Source organism: Stegodyphus dumicola, chromosome 4, assembly GCF_044657685.1.
Source record: "Stegodyphus dumicola isolate Sdum_Otavi_A_Nest chromosome 4, ASM4465768v1".
Classification (NCBI taxonomy): Eukaryota; Metazoa; Arthropoda; class Arachnida; order Araneae; family Eresidae; genus Stegodyphus; species Stegodyphus dumicola.
The window spans coordinates 41,466,774-41,491,470 of record NC_140771.1 but is presented as its reverse complement, the minus strand read 5'-3'; the positions used below and the strand labels follow the sequence as shown (position 1 = coordinate 41,491,470).

General features: G+C 32.8%; 1 protein-coding gene across 5 annotated transcripts in view; it reads right to left on the bottom strand.

Moving 5' to 3' along the window:
* Positions 1-21,780: 21,780 nt before the first annotated feature.
* LOC118203345 (calcium-independent phospholipase A2-gamma-like) overlaps positions 21,781-24,697 on the bottom strand; it is a 45,992-nt gene continuing 43,075 nt past the window's right edge. For all 5 annotated transcript variants that reach the window (XM_085814758.1, XM_085814759.1, XM_085814760.1 and 2 more), the window contains 2 exons: positions 24,077-24,272; positions 21,781-22,595 (listed from right to left, as the gene is read on the bottom strand). In XM_085814758.1, coding sequence (XP_085670884.1) covers positions 22,345-22,595; positions 24,077-24,272 — 447 coding nt within the window. In that variant the 3' untranslated portion in view covers positions 21,781-22,344. The remainder of the gene's footprint in view (positions 22,596-24,076; positions 24,273-24,697) is intronic.

Below are 24,697 nucleotides of genomic sequence, written 5' to 3'. Positions count from 1 at the left end.
CTTGTTAGCCGAGATGAAAGCCGGAACAGAAGGATCTGAAGAGAGGAAGGTTGCGATGAAAACCGGATATGAAGAGTTGGAGGTTGTTATGAAAGCCGGATATGAAGAGATGAAGGTTGCGATAAAAGCCAGGTACGAAGAAATGAAGGCTGGGCAAGAAGAAAAATTTTAACAAGGTACTATTATTTTACCTCTTCATCGGCGAAACGTACCGTATTTAATATGTTAGAGAACAATTTTTTTCAGGTATTCTGGAAAGAATACCTGAGTTTAGCTTTCAGCGCCATTCCAAGGATTATAATTGAGATTCGTTGTAACAAAAATCATTAATTTCATCAAAAACTATTACATAGGGTTGTTAATTATAGAATACAAATACAAAATGTGGTGACTTTTGTATTTGTATTCTATAATTAACAACCCTATGTAATAGTTTAATTTGTTTTTAAAAGGCAATTCCATTTCTCATGATAGAGGGTGACCGAACAATTAGATTTCTAAATTGAGCGATGTTTTTAATAGATGGGTGAGAAATTAGTAAAGGCGAGAGAAAAGCTAATGGTTGATAAAACTGTAAACTGCTAAAGTTAAATTAGATTGTTTGAATATGGCAAAGCACACAGGTGAACTACCAGGTATTCAGTGATCTTCATCACTCGGCGTCTGGTGGTGATAAGAGAGAGTAAAATGCCTTCGAGGGGGGGGGGAGAAACAGATTAAAATTTGATTTTTTTTAAATATCATTTGATTTTTTTAAGAAAAGAATTTTGTTTATTGGTAATTATAGAAAACATGAAATATTTTTTGTTTCTGAAGACTGATCTATAATTTTGTTCTCCGACTTTTCTTGAGAAAAATGTTCTAATTCTCGCAACCCCCTCTCCAAAAAAAGATTTTATTTAACTGTTTTTCATTTTCCTGACGTTCCAGAATTTTCCAACCCTGGTATAGCTTAATGAGTTCTAATGGTTCTATATAAATATAATAACTATACATATTTAAAAAATTGCTTTTACTGGCAACAATCAAGATGTTGAACTACTTAAGGCGAACTGATCGTCTTCATGGGCAGTAATTCAAAAATGATATATTAAGAAACCACGCCGTTTTAGAAAGGCTATTTTAATAAATATAAAATAATATTAGGAATGTACTATAGTAAAGAATCATGATAATTTGACTTTCTTACTCAGTGCCGCTGAAAAGGCTGTAATGCCAGCTAATTTCTTTTTTATTTTTTGCGTAGTTTAAAGATTAAAATATAGGAACACATACATGTTTATGTAAAACTTTTCGCTTTGAAAAATATAAATATTAACAACATAGCAAAAAGTTGGAAAAGTGTAAAAATCAACATAGGTAATTAATCAACTAATCATAACTAATATTTAAATATTTTACGTTTTAAATTATCTATGTTTTAAATTGCCTGTTGTTGGCTGTAAGTTGTTATAATTAGATAACAACAAGCATAAGAATCGAGGACAACTATTAAATTTTACTGAAAAAAAGAAATGTTTAAAAAAAGTTCATGAATTCAAAGTTTAGTTATCTTGAATATATGCAAGTAAATGATCAAAAATTTCATGCTTCTTTTTCTCTCAGGTATTATAATTTATCATGATAACTGAGTAATCCAAACAGTCTTTTCCTCTGAAATATTACAGTCGTGTCTGGGGTTGATTTTACATTCATTTCACAAAGTCATCAAAAATATTTAGTGAAGCTGAATGAACTATATAATTAACACTTCAACATATAATTTCATAACGCAGAATTCGTTTAAATTATTTAAATAAAATTTAAATATATTATTTTGTGGTCAAGCACTGGGAAAATGAATGAAAAGATGTTTAGTTAAAATTGGATAACTTAAAGGTAGTTCAAAAGTTTTTATTATAATAAAAAATACACTTATCTCTAACTATCATTCATTCATGTTGTAAATAGATTTCATAATAGAAATTAAAATACTATCTAAAATTTAAGGCAACGAGTTCCAGTCTTTCACTTTTTAAATGACTTAAGATTTTTTGAAGAGCTTGATATCTTATAATAGTCTTTTGAAACAAGTCTCAAGGTATAGAAAACTCATCTCGAAGACTACTAAAAAACTTTGATCAATATGCCTCAAAGATTTTTCTACCAGCAATTTAATTTCCATGTTTCGTTGGCAACTTTACTATGAAAATGTTACTTTTGGGAAATTTAGTTAACACTTTTTATTAATTAATTAATCATTATTTTAGTATCATTAAAGTAATAAATGTTTGAATATAATATTAATTACTATCTAATATTTCTATTTAAAAATTATCAACAGATACTTACATTTTCGAGGGGAATGTAAGTATATCCACTTAGTCTTCGCTCATCACATGACATTTTCTGTTTTTTCAAAGCTTTAAACTGAAATGTTTACAGTTAGAGCATATAGTTGAAGTGATATAAATTGTTTGACAAGAATATTCCTCAGCAACATATACCATTTAGGCATTCACAATTGTCCGAACAATTTCGAAAAAATATCTTTAATGCATAAGAGCACAGGGTATGGAAATTCCATCATGCACGTCCTGTATGCCCTATGGAAATAACTTGTAAAAATTTCAACCAATACTAGGTAGGTAGATATGATTTATAGAACTGTCACGTTTCGAGATACGTTTCGAGATATACTAGCAATTTTTAATCTACGAAACAGAGCATATGTTTTCCTCCGAGGTAGTGAAGCGAATAACAGTATGAAACAAAGGCGTGATACAGCATTTATTTTTCTTTTGTTCAACTCCTTTGTTTGACAAAAAAAACTTTTCCACACTCTTTTATGAGTGAGGAAAGTTGTCACGGTGGGTGTAAGTGAGTAAATTCACTACACAAAAGATGTTTCAAAATTTATATTAACGTCTTTGTAAAACACAATAGACAGAATAAAAAACATTGTTTTTTTGTTGGGGGGCTGAAATTACATTAATTGCATTCTAATTGAAAGACATTGCTTAAATCGATGTATATATAATGCCTAATTGGAAAATCCACCGCAAAATTTTAAATTAGGCGAAAAAAATAGCCAAATATAAATGAAAGTAAATAATTAATGTAAATAAAAAAACAAGATAAATAAATAAATATATATAAAATAAGAAATAAAAATATAAATAAAATTTAATTAAAATGAATAAATAAAATTATAATTTCGGAGTAAGAGGTAAGCATGTACAGAAGATTAAACGGAAAATCTTTAGCCCGCCTCCCGGCAAGAGTACATTTAATTTACCGAAAAAAAAAAAAAAAAGTATCCTAAATGCATTAATTTTGATTTAATTGAAACTAAATTTATTCCTAGATTCGAAGAACAAGAAATGCCCATGTTATAAAAGAGAGTTGGAACTGCTAAAGAAACTCATAAATTACGGATCACAAGTTTAATTACCCAAGAAAACTTGCTACATTAAAAAGAAGTCTTTGATTATCCTATTTTAACTGTTTGCCTACAAGAATCATAACTTAAAGAATTTTGTGGCTTTGTCTTGAGACATCGTAAATTTTAGTATAACAATAATGCCAATTTGGCAATATTTATTAGTGCTTCACTTCTTTCCGTTTTGGAAATATTTATGTCAGATTTAATTTTGTCCTTGCTTGCAGAAGGCCCTTCTCTTTTCAGAATGTTGTCAGTGTATTGACTCCCATTTGCTACAGAACCTCTAAGTGCGATCCAGTCACTAATTTCGCAATGCAACAAACAACTGTTATCTCAGAAGATGTTTCATGCTAAGCATCGTTTATGACGTCCAGCTCATATCGACCAAACAGGCCTTCAAGTTCGTAAAGTCATTTACAAACCTAACTGTAATAAATAATCAGACTTCATTTCAACATGTTTCACTTCTTGTAAGGCCGATGGATATAATGCAGGGCCCAAAATGTAGAGTCTAAATGTTGTAAATTAAGAAGTTACTGTTGTTCCGAATGCTAACTTACAAAAATCAACCGTCTCGCATATAAGGTAAATATTTTCACCAAATTAAAAACTTTAGATAATAATTTAAAAGCTAAAACTAGCGATAATTATATATTTTAATATTCTAGTATCTCAAAGGAAGCATATAGTAAATTATCTCGGAAGTCCCCACGAAGAAATTTTCTCACTTCTAATCTTTGGTGGATATGATTTGATAATTCAAAGAAAACGAGTAACAGCCCTATGTAAACGCTTTCAAACTTCTCGGGTAGATTCCAATCATCGAATTCTTTAAGTTTGTTATAACAAAGAAAAGATGAATTATAAACGCAGTATTTTTAAAGCTTAAATCAATTCATAGAACTATTTTCGGAAAAGTTTTTACTGTGTCCTAGTCTTTCTAATACAAACTATGTATTGGTTCAAGGGAAGAGTCTAAAATTAAAAAGGATGATGGATTTTGTATTTCTATGGTACGGTAAGCCATTTTATGTATAATTTCCCAACACTTTCCTCAAGATAATGAGAAAGATGACTTAACTATGCATTGCCAAATACGCGAAAAGACTTAAGTCCCAATCACATATGTTTCCGCTACGAAGGACTGGACGTCGAAAGGGACAATTTTCAAAACCCGCACATTTCCATGAAACCTAAGTAGCTAGGTTACCATTTTCACTTACTACAAAGACTTGAATGCCAAAAAGTAATCTATTATCGCTCAGATTTGGATCACGTGATCCTTCAGAAGCAGAACTTTCGTCTGATTGGTTGATCTCTACCCGGGACAGAGCAGCAGCCGAAACATTTTCGGCGAGGTTTCCAAAAATCCCACATAGCCGGTACATCGTTTACATATCTAGGCGGGATTTCGCTTCCAGCGGAGCTGTTTTTTTTTTTTAGGATTCCTCTCGTTTAAACCAGTGCTACCAGAATCTCATTTCTCAGAAAGGTCCCGTCTAGCAGGGACCGTCGCTAGATGTGATAACCCCTTAACATTGCTCTGTTTAGGGTAGATGATCTCCCTTTTCGCCGACTGAATTAAAAAAGCTTTTGCAATCCAAAAAAGAAAATGCTCTTAAATTAGATGAACTTTCCGTCTACTTAGTGAAAGAACTAGAAACAGTCTAAGGTTCCTTTCTTTTAATTAACCAATTATTTTTATGTTTTGGATGTTTATTGTCATTTCTCCTGTTCTTTTTCTTGCCAGAATACAAATTTAGTTTGCGTGTATTTAAGGGGAAGATTTAAGATTGTAAGACAAAAAGTGTTCTACCTTTTGAAACCACGTTACTAGGCTGCTAGATAAGATAAGATTTTCAGTCTTAGGCCTTGCATTTTAATTGCCGATTGTTGAAATCTATGTTGGATAAGTGTAGCTGACTTCGCATAAATTTATTTGTATATCCTTCGGCTACTAGTTTATTTGAATTAAATTGTACATTTGAACTTACTATAAGTTATCTCGCCACAATTGGATGACTGAGATGTAAGCACAAAGTTTGCCTTCTGTTCTTACTTAGTTATAAATAAAGAGTCTTGTACACTTTTTGTTTGTTGCTTTAGCCTTAGTGATAACTCACTTAACATCTATCAAGAGTTTGAACACTTAGGATGATTGCAAAGAACACTAAACTCTACAGCGGTGACTGAACGGAAGCAAGTACCCTGTCTCAAGAACGTTCAACGTTTATCTGGCACCCTCAACATCATAGACTCTTCTGGCACCAGTAAGGTCCAAAGGAAGAAATTTGGATGCATCGTGAGTACAGTGAGAGCGTCTCAGAAATACGCAGTGACTTTTGACGGCAGAAGTTCCGTAATTACATTTTTGGAACAAATGAACACGCATTTCTTGCTCTATCCAGTTTGAGAAATATAAAAAGTCACCATAGCAACCACCTCACTTCGAGGACAGACACTGAGATGGTACAAAGGCATCGGCAAACTTTTATTAGGAGAACCAGGCAACGAGAATTATAAACTGGAAGTATTTAAAACCGCTCGCATAGAAAGTTCCTCGGGGTGAAAGATAAGGTTATTGGGTGCTGAATTATTTAGCAGCTGTCAGACTAAGGTAGAAAAACTGACGGAATTTATATTACAAAAAATACAATTGGTAAACTTATTGCATGGGAAAAAGCTCGTTGCGTCCTTCAGATTATACTGACTAAGCCAACGATTCTCAACCGGTGGTACGTAAGAGAAAAGTATGTGGTACGCAAAGAAATAAAAGTTTTTTTAACTATTAAATTCAAAAATCTCGTGAAGAAAAAAACAATCGATAGAAATTTCCTGCGATCGAACCCTAACTGAAGTTTTCAAAAATAACATACTTGTTAACTTTTGGCTGAACCGAAAAAAAGAATTTAAAGGCATTTCAAATAAATTTTTATTTCCTTTTTTCTCACAACCTATTTGTGTGAACAAGGATTTTCTTCCATGTTATATTTGAAAAATAACTACAAAACAAAATTAAAAATGGATCCTAATTTACGGTTAAAACTAAGTGAAATAAGACCAGATATAAGCAAATTGATCTCTCTTAAACATGCCCACATTTCACACTAAGTTTTAGAATTAAAGTATTTTAATTTAAATTTTGGTAATTAAAATTGTAACCAATTTTTAATCTAATATTTTTTATGTGTGCATATTTAATGCAGATAGTCAATAGGTTGTGCAAATGGCAAAACATATCTTTTATTATTTCTATTCAAAAACTGAAAAATAATCATAGCAAAATATAGTGGTGGTACTAAAGTTTTTCAATTTTTGTTTACGTGGTACGCGTTAGTCAAAAGGTTGAGAACCGCTGGTCTAAGCTATTCCCTCAAATGCAGGATTATTTCGAACTGTGAAACCTGAGCATGCGCGAGTGTTTGTTTTGAGCTCGCAGTAAATTTTGGAAGCAAGAGAGTTTCAGAAAGTGCGTGTACATCAGAATATAACCAGAGGTCGAACGACTAGTTTTATATGAATGTAAGGGGAAGGAAAGCCGCCGTTTGACAGCAACAAACGTTTTGAAATTAGGAAGTAATTTTCAACCGTGAGGTGCGATCATCAAGAAAAAGCACAAAAGGAAAATAAGGCGGAAGAAGGGAACGAGAATTTAAACTAATAAGGGGTACTAAAAATAAGAGGATACAGCTAACCCGGAGGCAAGAAAATCCCTCTAGGTTTCCACTAAACAACGCAATTATAAAAAATTGACTTTCCCTCTAATACAAATACTATTAAATAAATGTGCCAACGGATGCACTTTTGGACACAGAGACTCAAAGCAGTTTTTTAGCAGAGAATTTTTTGCCAAAACATTTTAAAAGATATAGAATGTTTGAGTTTGGTTTGTTTGATTTGGTTGATTATAGCAAAGCCCACTAGGGATATCTGCCTAAGGGCAGGGATGCATTTGTGGAGGACTTCCTTAGCGTACACGATACACATGTGAAAACCTACTTGGGTTTAAAGAAGTAAAAGTTATTACCGCTTAAAGCAAACAGTATACGTGTGCAGGAAAAGTTATGCAACACGCCCAAATAAAGAAATGAGAAATCAAAAGTATTTTTTTTCATTGTGAAAAAACTGCAAACTCCAGTAATTTTGGAAATGGATTTTCAAAGGTAGCGGGGGCTAAAATTAATTACCAGGAAGCCACGATACAGCTAGGTATTTTATAAGTTGAGGAGAAAGAAACGCAATCTCCGGCCGCTGAGCTCAATCCCTTACCGGATGAAGAAAAATACAAACTGAAACAGTTGGTAAGTCGTTTTGCTAAATTATTTGATGAGGCCTCTGGTTTCACATAAATTGTAAGCCACAACGTAGACACAGGAAATCCCCCTTCCCTCCATAAAGCAAAGCCCTCTACAGCTAAGACAGAATCAAAGAAGAAATCATAAAAAGGCAAATCAAAGAAATATTGAAAAACAAGAATAATTTTCCCATAAACAGACTTTACGCTTGCTCAGTAGTACTACGCCGAAATAAGATTAATCTCCCATCAACAAATCATAAGGCTTTTAATAAGTGAGAATTCTGGTAGTTATGTTAAATAAATCATAAAAAATGTTCATGCGTTGTAATGTTTCAACCTAGTATTTACAGCTAAATGTGTAGAACCTTGAGAACTGGTAAGCGAATAACCGCTTTAGTTCAGGAGACAGAAACGTAAACTTGAGAAGGGTTAATTACCCTTTATTGCTCAAAATAAAGTTCACAGTTGGGTCTTTTTCAGGACGTACATAAAAGCTTCCACTTGGGCTTGAACTCAAGAATACTAAGAAATAAAACTTAACTAAAAAGATATAGCCAAAGGCATCAAAATTCTACAGGAGATGGTCCCTTAAACGCTAACTAAAACGGCGAAGCTATCAAAGGCCTGAAATACGGCCGAGCATAGAAAGAGCTTAAGGGCCACTCCCACTGGGGTTTATCTGAGCTAACGGGAACAACTAACGTAGCTGACCCATCTCCAAAAGCAGTTTTTCCCCATTGGGCAGCAAGTTGAAAAATTTTAACTGCAGGCATAGCTAGTCGACACAGGGAACTGACTCCGTTAGTTCAGATAAGAGAGTGTAGCCACAAGGCGAATGCTTGCTGATCCGAATCTCTGGCTCTCTAATTCATCTTATGCATCTAAGCACTACACAAAGCAAATATCCACTTATCTTATTTAGAAATTTCTACGTCTTCAGTTTGTGGCACACAAAATTTCTTAACAGCATCCAAAAATTTCCTAAAATTATCTAAACTAGAATTCGTATATCAGCGTTATCACATAAATTCATAAATATAAGAGTCAAAAATATCCTCCGTAATGCCAGTATCCTCCGATGTTCAACTATACACATTTTCTTCCTACAAACAGGATACTTATAATGGCTACTAAGTAAACCTTCATTTACACACCAGTCAATTAATGCTGTTCTCCCCTTTCGTTCCAAATCGTAAAGAAACTTCAAATTAATCTTACTACATTCAGCCATTCTACCATTTAAACCACAAAACAAGCAATGTATTACCTAACCAACACTCACCACAAGCCCTTACAAATATTTCCCATCATTCAAAATTTACCGCAACCACGCAACCGATTACGTCATAGTAGGGTTTCCATAAGATTCAACTACTCAGGTGAAACAACAACCGGGCAATAAACGAAACAACAACTTCGCGATAATACAAGGGGCACCCTTCAATCTACTCTAACCCTTTATTTGATAAAGTTTCAAAAGAGAGATGCTTTTTCATTTTGCCAAGTTGTAATAAGTGCCAAACGACGACTGTGGAGAAAGATTTTAGACCAAAGTATTCCAAGAATTAACTTTAGCTTCATGAATATTACGCTTATTAAGTGCTTCTTCTTTTCTGTAAATGATGCATAATCTATTTCTCTCCAACTCGTTTTGAGTCTCACTCTAATACGTTCTTACCTTTCTAATACGTTCTTACTCAACGTTCTTACAGTTTTCCTTTGAATGGTTAATTCTTTTGTCCACCAAGGATGTGACTTAGAAAATTTTATTTGTAATTTTTTTCCTTTCCTTTGGCACTTATTACAACTTTGTATTATTATGCAGATTGTGTAGCTCTTTTGTAGTCTATGTAATTAACTTGTCTATTTTATTTCCTGTACTTCAGTCTCCAGTATATTGAAAGTTAGCAAATAAACCTTGTCTTAAAGATATGAATCAGTCCGATGAGTTTCATTCTTTGTTTATTACTTTGGAGAATTAATTACTTTGGAGAAGATATTGTCTGATTAGAATGAAATAATCCGGTGATCACTTAGACTAATATTATCTTCCACTTCCATCTTCCATTTGAGCTATGGGGGACACTCGTGTCCAGGTGTGCTGAAGGGAGCCTCCAATTCTTACAATTATCTTCCACTTTCCAATTATTAATACGTAAATCCCCATGCATTTTTACCATAGTGAGATCTATCCATGAAGCGCCTCGACTGGGTTATATACGTGGCTGGACTGTTGGGGTCATTGCACGACGTAAAACCTAGGTTAGCTATAAAATCGCATATTTGAATCCCTCTGATGTTTGCATGACAAGAGTCCCAGAGAGGATGTTTAGCAATAAAGTCCCCTGTAACATAACTGAACATCCGAAAAAGATTTTTTATGTCCATTAGGATATCATCTAAAAGCAAAGATGGTGGGCAATAAACGGAGCAAATTATAAATGGATCGGGTCCTGCAATTAGAACTGCTACAATGTTCGTAGGCTGTCTGAAAAGCTTCCGGCCAAACAAAGAAAAATATATATATATATATATATATATATATATTTTACCCAAGCAAGGTCCAACTACCAGTATTCATCGGTCTTAATCTCTTGGCCAATGCTGAGGCCATTTGTTTGATTATTTACTATGTGTTTCGCCATTAGGCATTGCATGGAAAGGGAAGAATGCCCCGTGAAACATTGCTTAAGGGAAACTGGTTCGTATCTGCTAGAGAAAGATGCTTTCGTGGAGGAACTTTTTAAAGGAAACTGGCTCGTGTTCATGAGCTCGTGTTCATTCATTACACATGAAGAAATCCACGAAAACAAACCATGCGGCCAGCCCGTTTCCCTGGGTTTGAAACCAGGCAAGGTTGAACTACCAGTATTCAGCAGTCTTAATCACTCGGCCACTGCTGAGAACATTTGTCTGATTATTTATTATGTATTTCGTCATTAGGCACTGCATGGAAAAGGAGAAATGCCCAGTGGAAAAATTTGAAAGGGAAACTAGCTCGTATCTATGTTATACACGGGGAAAATCACGGAAATGCTCATACAGCCAGCACATTAACATATACTTGACCCTCGGAAGGAACTGCTAATGCTCAGCAGCTCTTATTGCTCAGCCACTAATGGGAAAATTGCCGAGAAATGCCTATTGCCGAAAGGAAATATTCTGAAAAGATTATACAGAATATGGGATATTACTGAGAGTATTCGTGCTTCCTGTCTTGTTTTTCATACTTCCTGTTTCATAAATAATTTTAAGTTCTTACCTGCCTTAACGTTATTAAAATATCACGGAATTAGTAACGAAAATTAAAATTTTACTCTGTAAGCCTTTTGTTCTGCAAGTAAATGCATGGAATAATTTGATCTGCGGTTTGATTTTCCGTTACCAGAATCGCGAGACTTGATGAACGCTCCTGGCTCACCGATGATCGTAGATATTTTTTAATATGTTTTAATTTGCTGAAACTTCGATCTGAACAGGTTGAAGTGTTCGTGACAGTTCATCAAATTGATTTTTGCGTTTTGGAATGTTTTCTTTGTCAGAAGAGATTCAACTTCAACTTTTTCGGCTACTGTTTTAGACTCTTGTATCCAATATGCCATAGGATTTTTCTCTCATTTTTTATAAATCCTCAGTTTTGGTGAGTTCTTTCGTTAACTACACAGAATGCAGAAGAGGAATTCCTTTTGAATATCTATATTTACTCGATCGAATTATGGAAAAATATTTGCTCAAATTTTCAGGTTGATAATAAATTCAAAATGTTTCACAGCATGTACGAGATGTCCCACCTCGTGCTTTGATTCCGCATCAAGAGAAATAGTTTTAATTTCTTTTAAATATTTTATATTTCCGGTAAATTCATTAGGAGAACTTTCACAGCCACATATTTTGCCGACCATCTCGTCTGGCTGCTTCCTTTTAAGTTGTATTTTGTACATTGTTTCATAATATACCACCGAGTAGTGCATCCGACAAAAAAGCGAAGTATTTTCTGAGTAATTCCAAACAGATTAACTGCTTCCGTGCACGAAGAAGCAGAATTTCACACCGACAAGATACGAGGAGCGAGCCAAACATGGCACAAATTCCTCCAGCTTATTCATTTCTGTAATCCTAGCTTGTACTGACTTAGAAATGCCATCCATATTAGACCCGTTGTCGTAAGATTGACACTGACATTGTCCAATATCTAAACTATCAAGTGTCAATTAAGATACTCATTTTCTACAATGCATTCAGAAATACATTATCCTGTCTTTCCACAAACTTCTATGAAATCAATTAAATTTTCCTTTATCTCACGCACATCACCATGCGTTTTTACGTATTGAAACACCTGGTTCATTTTTTTTCTTGTATGGAGACATATAGAGTGCAATCGAGCATTATTATGTAGTATTTGGCTTCTTTAATATCGTTTAAAATGCTACTTCAGACTGTTTTGCCTTTAAGTTAATAACTTGTATTTGAATTATCTTTGATAAATATGATTCCTTTTCCTTTGTTAGGTGCTTTGACTGGTAACTAAGAGTTGAATTATGTTTGGCAATCGGAGAGATTAAATTCAGAAAATTTTCTTGGCTAGGTCTAGGACACTTTGTGAACAGGCTACTTGGGATTTCATCAGACCGAAGAAAAGAACGACAGTTTGTTGAAAAATATAGTCCGGCATCCATGACTATATAGAATTTCTCTCCATTTTGCTTTCTCTGTGTGAATGAGTCGCTCAGTGTCGTGATCGATGCCTTGTTTCATTCATTTGTTGCCTCATTTCATTTGTTGTACTCGAATTTTCCATTCAATCATGCACCTCTGTGGATTCCAGAAGCTTCATGCTCAGTTAATCTTGCTAAAACTTTTTTTCCAATTAATGAATCCTGTAGTATAGTAGCGGCAGCACCATGTTTCTGATAAATCTTGCAGGGTGTACAAAAATTGCATTCTTGTCTTTAGAATATGTAAACCAAGAGCTTTTATGCTTTTCATTATTCACTAATGTTTTGTATCACATGTCAAATGTCTGCCATCACGTTCAATGGGACTGAGGTTTACGTTTTCTGGATGTTTACCGGCTAATAATACTGATTGACTGCTTAAGAAAGATTGTTGGTGATCGTTCATTTTTTTTCTATTACCAGCCAACTGCATGGGTCCAACAAATCAAAAATTTTTTGTTTTTCGTCTTTCTGCTGCCCGCCCCCATATAAATGAAGAGATCTTTATACCATGGTTTCATGCCCTCCAGCTATTCGTTTGATGTCGATGAAGAAGGTTGTTCTTTCCAAATGCTGACTTGTATATTGTTTGGAGATGGGGTCATGTTTGATCGTGCAAATTGCAAGAAATATTAATACCCTCTAGAATCTCAGCATAATCGGAATTGCGGAAGGATCTGACGGTTTACTTCTTCCATGGAGTTACATTTTTATCTTGGCTGAAATTTGTTTTCTCTGTTTGGCCTTATCTTTGGCTCGTTATCTATATTCCTCTTTTTCTCCCCCCTCGGAGCACAGATGTTTTCTTTTAATCTAAATGAAATTCACTATGAATTGCCTTAATAAGAATAACTAAGAATTAACGTAATTACGCTGAACAGTTCTAAATAAAAGTTCGCGTCTCGCTAAATATAGTGCGGGCTATTAAAAGCAAGCATATCTAAAAAAAAAAAAAAAAAAAAAAAAAAAAAGACCGAAAAAAGCGTACAGAAGAGACCTGAAAACTAAAAAGAAACCATAAAAATAATAAATCTAGCTTTAAAATCCAAAAATGCGCTCCACTGTTCCGAGTCAAACCAAAGGTGAGCCTACGTTGCCGACTGTCTGCAAAAAAATCTAAATGCCTTGCTTTATCTTGAAGACATAATGACGGTGTCTCGTATATACTCGACGAATATTAATTTGAATTATTTCATTTGTCCAGGATGGTCCAAGGTTAATTTTTTAGGGTTAGCTCTTAGAAAATAGTTACAATGCTTCTCCATTTCCCAGCAGACCGTTGCTATGGAAACCAGGAGACTTCTTCAACAAGCTATCGTTCTATTTCTCATTTGAATACACTCGCCCTGGCAGGAAACGCTAGAGGGACTTCAGACGTTACTGATAGGGCCAGTCTGATTCTAACATGATGCCTGGAGTCGCTCTATTGGCCTCTTTCTGATCTTATATTTATAGTTGTAATAGGCTGTACTTTATTTTAACTCATGTTCCTTTAAAAGAGTTCCTAGTATTTAATTGTAAATCTTTAAAAGAGGTTTTTAAACTTGGCCTTAAAACTGTTAACATTGTACTAAAATTAGAGAGCTGTTTTAACAAACAGCATACCAAATACCATCCACGTTATATTTGAATTTTCCGCCCACAAGAGTTGCCGCCCGTAGTAGGAACCCCGGCTTGCCCCCTGCTAGATCCGGGACTGCTTAATACCGACTTTTGTTGGATCAATATTTTGAACTAAGTGATTGTTTATTTGTTTTGTAATTTTTCTTTTTGATCCTTTGGCTAAACTAGAACTAAACATTCTTCGTTACCTTTTCTAGAGCGCGAGATGGACCTAGATTTGGATCTAGTTCTTTCTTGTGCTGGTTTTGCTGTCTGTCTCTTTCTTACTCAGCTGTATTTACAAGTTTCTTGTCTACGCTTTCATAAAGTTCGGCTTTGCCTTATAAGTTAGCCTTTCGTAGACATAGTTCAATGATTAAATTGAGAGAATGAGTGAACATATGACGTATTTTACACTCATGTCCATAAATTAAGGATAATTCGGAGTCACGCGGAAATCGAACTCTAAAATAAATATATCACCTGTAAAATCACTACACACATGTTCAAGAATCATATGCAAATTTCAGGAAATAACCAGATGACACCGATGGTACGTCACAATGACGAGAGTGATATATAAGGAATACAGGCAAAGAAGTAAAATTGTTCGCAGGCGCTTTATAAGCATTTCAGTGCAATAACCGAATAGTTATGAAACAAAGGACGCATTTGGATGATTTTTTACGTGGTAGAATAATCGGCCGTCTGGAATGTGGGCGTACCCAACTGGAAGTATCAGATGAACTTGGAACTGCCCAGAGTGTCATCTCCAGGTTTTGGCAACGATTCCAAGATGATGGTAATGTGAGTAGACGTTACAGCACAGGTCGCCCCAGGGTTACAAAGCCGAATGAGGACCGGTATTTGGCAGTTACTGCCAAAAGAAACAGGCGGAGCACAGCCTCAGACCTGTCTCGTCAGCTCTCTTCAGCCACTGGTACGACAATGTCAAGGCAGACCGTGTACAGACGCTTAGGGCAGATTGGTCTGTATGCTCGTAGACCTGTCAGATGCGTTCCACTTACTGCAACTCACTGTCGCCTGCGGTTAGCCTCGAGTAGAGACTATGCATTGTGGACACCGCAACAGTGGGCTTGTGTGATGTTTTCCGACGAGTCCAGGTTTAGTTTGCAGTCTGATTCTCGCCGGACTTTCATATGGAGAGCTCCAAGGACCCGTTACCACCAAGAAAACATCACTGAACGACACTGTTATAGTGGTGCAGGAGTGCTCGTTTGGGGTGGAATTATTCTGGGTTCCAGAACTGACCTGCATGTTCAAATTGGAACCATGACAAGCCAAATCTATCAGGACGTCATTCTGGAACAACATGTATGTTTGTTTCAAGTGGCCATGGGCGCACAATTTGTGTTTATGGATGACAACGCCCGTCCTCACCGTGCAAACATCGTAAGCGAATGCCTTCAATCGGAGGATATCACCCGTATGGACTGGCCAGCATTCTCACCGGACTTGAATCCAGTAGAGCACGTGTGGGACATACTTGGCCGACGAGTTGCAGCCCGTCAACCTCCTCCTACATGTCTACCGGAACTTCGAAGAGCATTGCTTTTTGAGTGGTGTAATATCCCCCAAGATCAGATCGATAATTTGATACTCAGCATACCTAGGCGTTGTACGGAATGTATTGCATCGTCTGGGAGACATACAATGTATTAACAATCATACCAACCATGTAATATTGGTTTTTTGTAAATATGTTGTTTTTGTAATTTGCTCCAGGGAGAAAAAATCGCTAATTTTTTTAATGATATCAAACATATAGCATTTTTTTCCCTCTTTACCTTTTGTTTAATAAATAAGCTTTACAAATAAGTCAAATATGTTTTGCTTCTAACTCTTCCTTTGCCTGATTTTGCATTATCCTTAATTTATGGACATGAGTGTAATATCACAGTCTTTGGAAATGTGAATACGAAATGTCTTTCTTTTGCTAAATAAGAATTTAAATCACCCATACATTTTTTTCTTTGTTTACATACATTTGTTTGTTGTTTCATAACAAAGTAATGACACATCTTGATAATTATAAGTCATGTGTAAATATTTATAGAAAAACTTTAATTTATTAAGCAATCAAACAACTGCGCAAATTAATTTAATAAGTTTGAAATATTACATACGCTAAATAATACATACTCCAATAGTCTAAATGAAGCATTAAAATGTATTAATTTGTTTGCTAACCTTGATTTTGGCAGGGAAATCTTTAGAATGATTCATAATTTTTATAAAAGCAAATGCACTGCAATTCTAACTCCTTGATCTGAATTTATCTGAAATATCTGCGAGCGCTTTTTTGTTAAAATCACTGCGCTATCAAATGTGTAACTTTTTGTGCAGTGATTTCAGATTCAAATAAGTCTTGCGAGCAATCGAACCTTTAAGATTTATCATACTGGTTCCTGTTCAATTTACATTTGAATTATTCATCTCTTATTTCTTCAAACAAAAAAACTGAATATGGGTACTCTGATAAACGGTATCCATTCACAAGAATTTGCTGAAATTTCCACTCTTAAAAAAATTAAGAAAATCTCCGTAAACTAAAACACAGAATCGTCTGTGTTTGTTTTAATCACAGAACGTTTAGATCCCTTATTCATTCGAAAGCACTGTTATCGATAAGGAATCACATTAAAATTTTAAATGCCAAGATCTGTACATATATCTTCAGAAACTGGCTAACGGATTATTTTCCATCATCTGATAGTATTTTAAGTGGAACCTCATATTCCAATATAAATTTATTTAAAAATTAATATCGAAATTTTATTTAAAAATTAGCAATTTTGAGGGGAATTATTTCTATTCATTTTGAGAAATGATCAGCAATTACGAGCAAAATATTTTTTTCACCATTTTCACTACATGTGTAGGGGCGAAGTAGGTCATTTCCTATCAATTCATTAAGTAGCTTTTATGCTATTTAGGATACCCGGCCGGGCTATAATTATATCGTTAACTAACAGGTAAATGTTACAGTATTTCATATATGGTATTACAAACTTATATAGCTGTGGTAAATAAATAGCTTCCTTTACTCTCTGGACTGTTTTTCTTATTTCGAGATGGCTTGAAGAAGGCGCATCACGCAGTTCCTGCAAACTACTTATCTTAAACTACTGTGGATAACTTGTCTTAACCTTTTCCCGCGGGATGTAGGGAATAATTTTAAACATATAAGGGCCATTTATTCACCCATTTTGAAAGGAAGGAGCAAAAAAACATATCGACTTACACGTCCTATTTATTCCCTATAAAGGAGTAAATTTTAAATCTCCATTGTTTACTGAAATTTCTTGAGATAAATTTAAAGCAGTGAAAGTGCAGAATATATATGTCTCAGTCCCTCCGGAAAAGGTTAATTCATTATTATTATTTATTATATTAAAGAAAAACAAAAGATTGTCAATTATTTCATAACTTGCAAATCTGCTCATAACATCAGTTTTAAACCGGTGTTCAGAGTGGTAGGAATCTTTTAAATATGCAGAAATATTTAACAATTCCGATTCTGTTTATAGTTCTGCTGTAACTGTTTCAAAACGTAAAAATTTTTTAAGTTAAATATTGCATATTTCACTTCGTTCTGTCATCATCTAGCTTAATTCTAGATACAGCATCCGCTACAACAGTTTTTTCCAGAAGTATGCTTATACTATATCAAATTGTATTCTTGCAATCGTATCAGCCTGGTTGATAATTTCTTCCGGGAATATTAGCGGACAACGGCCGTAAGATCTGTATCCTCATTAACTGGTGCCTTTGCAAAATAAAGCTCCAGATGATATATCCCAGATACCGGAGGTGAGGCTTAGCATCGTCATGTATTTTGTGGATTTTATTTTCCTTGAGGTTTTGCAGTTTGCTACATGAATATTTGTCAACTTTGCTTAAAAATTTTCCACAAGGCAATCTTTCTAAGGAAGAGAGCCCTTGCATGTTTCTCCACAATCAACTGACAAACCGACTACCATATGTATACAGTTTGACTACCTCTTTCTCCCATAATTATATATAATCTTACCTTGCTCTTAGAGTGCGTCTAGGGTACCAGATTCCCACATTCAGACACTTAAGAGTAGCATAAATTAACATAAAAGTAACTAGCATGCATAGCATGTGACTATCGTTATATTACATGAATTAACAATCACATTTAAAATCAAAATATACGAGTATTTTTTAGGTCTTTATTCTGAAAATTTCAATTTGAAACTGCATATGAAAATTCAGTTCAAATAAAAGTCATGTAAAAATTTAGAGGATTTCGTTTCTAGCATGATGGTTTAGACACATGAACTAAAATTTAGATTTCAGAAATCCCAGCTGACTCAGCGAGTCAACTGGTGAAATGCATCTTGAAAATAAGGTGAGATTAATGCTTCATTTTTATTTCATTCATTCGATTTCATCAGCTAATCTATTTTCCATAAGTTTTTCATTTGCACAACTTTATTAGTCTAGGATGAGAATTTGCACATTCTTAGAAATCAATGCCAGCTTCCAAGAGACTTCAGTCATCTTTACATATAATTAGTTTCACCACCATTTTCGCTGATTCTGAATTTGTAAGCTTTTTGGATAAAACGATTAACCGTTTCTGATTTTAGTTGAATCCAAGCCAGAGAAAATCATATCCAAAAATTGCAGTGAGAGTTAGGCATTCAAACCGACTCTATCCATAGTTTCAAATACTTCTATGTTTCTTTTTTGATATTTCCAGCAGTATGTTATGTCTGTTACGAAATTAATTTCTTCTTATAGAAAACACCTTTAAATTTTTTATTATGCTCGTAGTCTAAATTTTGCAGCGTATTTGTATACGCTGGTAAGGAGGGGAGCAACTTCTGCATTGTTTAAAAAATTAATTCTAAAGTAGTGGGAAGCACAAAAACAGAAAAATTTCACAATTTTTTTTTCCTCTTGTCCTGTATTTTGAGCCATTCTGTAAAAATATCTGCAACATCCTCATAAGCTGCATTTATTTTAGAACCGTAACGGTAAAGTTTAATGCTTTTGAAACATTTTAGTTGTTGTGATTAATCCGTAGCTATGGGTATCACTTTTCTTATTATGTTAGTATTTGCAGAGTAGAATCGATTACATTGACTGCCCTTGAACAGCTAAGGATCTTGTAGATATGATATGGAAAAAAGAGAATTTAATCAATGTGAGAAATGTCTTTCTGCTGATATTCATATATTTCATTGAATGATATTTTGAACCAGTTTTTATTAGTTTCATATGGGACAGCTTTGAATTCTGTTCTTATGATAATATATATGATGAGATTCCAATAAGACAGTACAGTTTAAATTTAGGCAACTATCGAATTTCAAAAGAAAATTGGTTTTTTGCTATTTTAATGGCCTTCTGTATTTATACAGAGAGGCTTATTTTGTGGAATAAAAGCTTCAGCAAAATGTGCTGAACTTTGAGAAAATTTTATTCTTCTACAGGCAGTTTTCTTGAAGCAGATTTTTTACACAGCAATTGTTTATATTTCTGTTCTTTTTCTCCCAGAAAAATAAATAAATAAATAAAATGTTTCCAATGTTGATATATCATAATCTAATTTACCTAATAATTTTACTTACTTAAAGGGGAAAAAAAAAAAAAACAATTATTTTATGGTTCCAAATTTATGTTTTTTATGAGAAAGCTTCTCATTTTCCCAACATTTTAACAGTAAATTAAAAAAATCTGATGTGTACACCACATGACTTCCTTGTACGGAATATTAAATTATACGCATTTTTTTCTTGAATTTCATTTAAATTGATTGGATTGAATTAAATCTACTTCGTCGACAGCGCATAAACCACAATAGAATAAATGCACTCTTTAAAATTCACTATATTTGTTTACTATAACGACACTCTGAATGCACAAAATTTATATCATTCGAAGAATTATCTTATCGTTGCCACATGTTCTATTCAAATACTATAATAAAGCTAGAACAAAAAGAAACAGTTTTTCACAGACGATTTAGTATTTCTCATTCAATTAATTCAGTTCTCACTTCGCGACAAGGCAAAAATACATAAAAACTCAAAATATCTGCATTAAAAATTACGAAGTAAATCTTAAACACTTATTTCCTCGAAAAAATTCCAGAAACGATTAAGCATGATTTAATTCGCAATAATAAATGAAGGTGTTATTTTTGTGTTGCGAAGCTTAGTCTCTCTGGATTGGCAAGAAATCTACAATTCTGCTGTTTCAAATGTAAACAAATATGTCCGCCATGTTATATAAAACTTAACCGCACTTAAAAAGCTTTTAAATTGTTGATAATTGTACAAATATTGCTTCCAGAATTACGAAAGGCATAAAAACCTTAACCGGAAGATAAGAACAACATAATTCAATCATTTTTAAAGCAAAAAATGTACAATTTACAAACATATAAGAGTAAAGAAACTGAGATCACTGTGCCGAGTAACAGAGTGGATATACATATACTAAATATAGTATTTATATACGTTAGGTGCGGCCGATTGCAACCAAAATACGAGGTGCACATTTACATGTTATAGCAGTCCTATATACAAAATTTCAAATTTCAACGTTCTAAGGCTACTCGTTTTCGAGTTTTGTGAGATACGTATGTACGCACGTACATACATATATTCGTACAGATGCCATGAAAAATTCTCTTCAGAATTCATTTTAAAGCAGTTTTATAATTTTTTTGGAGGAAAGTAGTGTTTTATTCTGTCCTTACATACAGATATCACGGAAATATACGTTAAATTACATTTGAAAGAGGTCAAAATGGGATATTTTCGTTGAAATATGCTGCCTGAAACTTTTCGCGATTACAATACTTCCTTTTTACTTCATACAAGGAAGTAAAAAGATAGCGAAGAATAAAAGGAGAAAAACGAAACAAGTTAAACTAAAGAAACTTCTAGAAATGCATGCCAAAGGATTTTATGTATAGTCATGCAGACATGAGAAAGTAATTATTTCACAAAAAATAATCTTTTACATTTTTAAATGTTTTTAAATCAAATTTTTATATAAGCACTGTAAGCAAAGTTTTTAATATGTTATATATATGTTATATATTCTAATGAATTTGATTCTATACACATTTGAATGAATTTAGGCTGAAGATATTCACCAACAGTTTTCTATCACTTAATTGTTATTTTCAGTAAAAATTAATTTAGATATAGCTTAAATTAAAAATAAATGGAAAAATAATTACATAAAACCTAAAATTTTGTTTGGAGGAAAAATGCATTTACTTTTATTCTTAAAATAAATCAAGTCATAATTAAAAATTACAAGTAAAAAATACTCAAAATATGACTGGTGTATAAAAATACTAGATAAGAGGATTTTAATGATACAGGGACTAAATGATACAAATTTTTTAAAGATTACAGTACATTTCTTTTTTAATTTTAGAATAAAATGTTAGATTTCAGAACAGTGAGATTAAAATATAAAGTACAAAAGCTTTCAAAAACTCTGGAATCAGTATTTAAACTGCAGCATGTTTATGACAAATATAAAATGATTCATGAAATTTTTCTGATCATTCTACATCCTTCACCATTAATAAAAGCTCCATGAAACTTTTTGTAGTTGCTAAAAACTAAAAAAGCTCTATAAATGTAACATGATGGAGATGAAAATCAAAAATACAATAAAACTCAAAATTTTAATAATACAGTTGAAGGAAAAACAAACAGTTCATTAAAACAATTTTTTTTATTTTATGCATATTACACAACACAAAAACAGATGATTAATAAGAGTGATAACTCAAATATAAATAAACTATATATTTTTATTTACAAAAAATGACTATAAATAAATTACCTAAATAACAAACTGTCATTATGTCCTATAGAAACAATAAAATAAAAACTTTTCAAATATAATCTATATGTAAAAGTTGTCTTTTATCTTTCAGGATGGGGGATTAAAACCCAACCCTCAATTAATTTAGTGACACAAAAGTGAAAAATCCTTTAAAATTGAGATTATTATCACAGTTTTATGCCATAATATATCCTGGCACGATACAGTAAATCTGATTTCAAAAGAATTTTACATTTCTTTACAATTTCATACATCATTAAAACATTTATCGTTGAATCATACACATCACTGAATTTAAAATTTTTCATTACATGGGAATTGGAAGAACTATTTTATAGTTGCTATTTGAATTTTGCTGCACTTTGCTGTTTTATATACTTATTAAATATATATGAAACAGTGTTACTTCACAAAAAATCTTACTATATAAATCACAATAACATATCTTTACGAACACTTATCCAATCTTTAACTTTCTTGAAAGAGCCTCTTTTCAAACAAAGAGTCTGAATAGCATTAAAAAACTTGTATTCATTTCTTCTTAGATACATCTGAGCATCAATTTTCATTTGATCCAATTTTTCTGCTCGATTCTCATCCAAAGTAAAAAATTCTGTTAGATATGGATTGATACGAAAGTATGTGTCAGGAGACAATAAATCATTTAAAATGACATGAACTCCTAGAAAGAAAGAAAATAAACAAGTCAATAAAAATCTATTGTTAAAAGCATTTTTGTACTTTCTGCATATTTCAGACAATAGCATTATTTTAATCAACTGGTTGAGTACTCAAAATACTTTATTTTGTATTTGTCTTTTATTATATTAGGAAATAATTTATTTTTTAAATTGGAATTTGCTATTAGTGAGAAAATGTATTGTCTTCCTTATATACATCTGAATATATTTAATATAAATTTTTCAACTGATGAACAAAATGAGATATGGAAGGGGGAAGTACAATGTAACCCAAATTTAGCAATATACTGAATGCTTCTTTTCATTTACCTGACTTAAAGCAGATAAAACAAAGATCAGATTCTCTATGATTAGTAGTAAATTTCCTCAGCTTAATGACAATGGTTTATACAAAATTGATAATGTCTAAAGCCACATACAGTATTAATATCTTGCGAAGATATATACAAAGCTTTTAAATTATGTTAAAAGATGTGATATTTATTACTAACTCCGCTATTTTCAACCTGTATTTATGAAAACACTATTCATATGAAGAAATTTTTACTTCAAATAGCTGAAAAAATTTATAACTAATACACAGAAGCTATGAAATCAAATGAATCCAAAAGTGTCCAAAGATGAAGACTGGGTGGATAAAATAGATATGACTGTCACCTCTTCTGAAGCAGATGAGGTTCTGACGCATATAAACAACTTAATGTATGACGGGACAAGGTAATTTTAAGTGCATTTTCTATTATTCATAAAAAAACATTGGTCCTATATTGCTTTAAAATGTAAAGAAGCAAATTAATGATTTTTTTTTTTCATAGTTATCTATGAGCTTAGATAACAGGTATGTACAAACACAAAAATTTTGTATTATATATATGTAAAATTGAGCTAATATAAGTCCTCCCTGCTTCAGAGATAATTTTCCTTATTCCTGTGAAAATCACTAAATTGGTGGCTGGACTGTAAATCACATTTTAAAATGCTAAGTATTGACATCTCAAGATTTTTAATGTGATGTTTATGCAAACATATTTGTATAAAAATCACATTCTATGCTTGTTATTATTATGTTTTGCACCATACTTTTATATCTAAAGAAATGCAGCTTTTTAAAAGGGTCACAAAGAGTGATCAGTAAGATGCCAAATTAGAAATCCTTCGCTAAAGTTTTCAAATTGCTCCAAATTTAATCTAATTACATAAACCAGTATTTGGTATTTTATTTAATACTTATTACTTTTATCTTAAAATACTTTCAACTTATACCAGTTTTACAAAACTGTATGCAATCCAATCTTCATACTGCATTTGTTGACTTAATAATTAAATTTCAATAAAATAAAAGCACTTAAAAAGTGTATACTCAATGCAAATGACAAAGACTACTTAATTTTTTTATTTTAAAATTTCTAACAAACAATAAATGTGAAAAAAATTATAAACTTGAAGAGAAGAAATCAAATACCTTCAGTATCTGTTGCACTGTCAATCACTTTAAGAACTTTAGTCTTTAAGCTTGTAGAAGTATAATTTGGCTGTACTGGTGGGATGTAACGACCACTTCCCAGAGACATCACACACTGTATGCCATCTGACGGCCACAGAAGCTGAGCTTCATGAATAGCAAGAGCAGCGGGGTTGTTCACCATGATACCACCATCCTGTAAGTTAAACAGGTCAAATTTTAATTTACCCAAACTTGTTATGGCTGATATTATTATTACAAAAATATACTAAAAATGCTCAAATATTATTTGACATTTTTTCATACTTTCATTTGATGTTTTTTAACAAAAATAAATCACAGAATAAACATACTTCAAACTGAGACCATATTGTGTGACACATATTTGACATTTAATAAAAATTTTAAGCCAATTTTTATAAAATTTTAATTACAATGCAAAAATATTATCATTACTACTCCCTTTCTTGAAAATATTCAGTAAAAGCTGAAAATTCAACATAAGGATGCTAGTTTTAGTTTCAGATTAAATCGAGGGAAATTCCTTCTTTTTTACCTCTACAAAGTATATCATGAGAAATTTCAAGTGCACAAACCAGCTTTGAGACTGGTTCTTCAGTT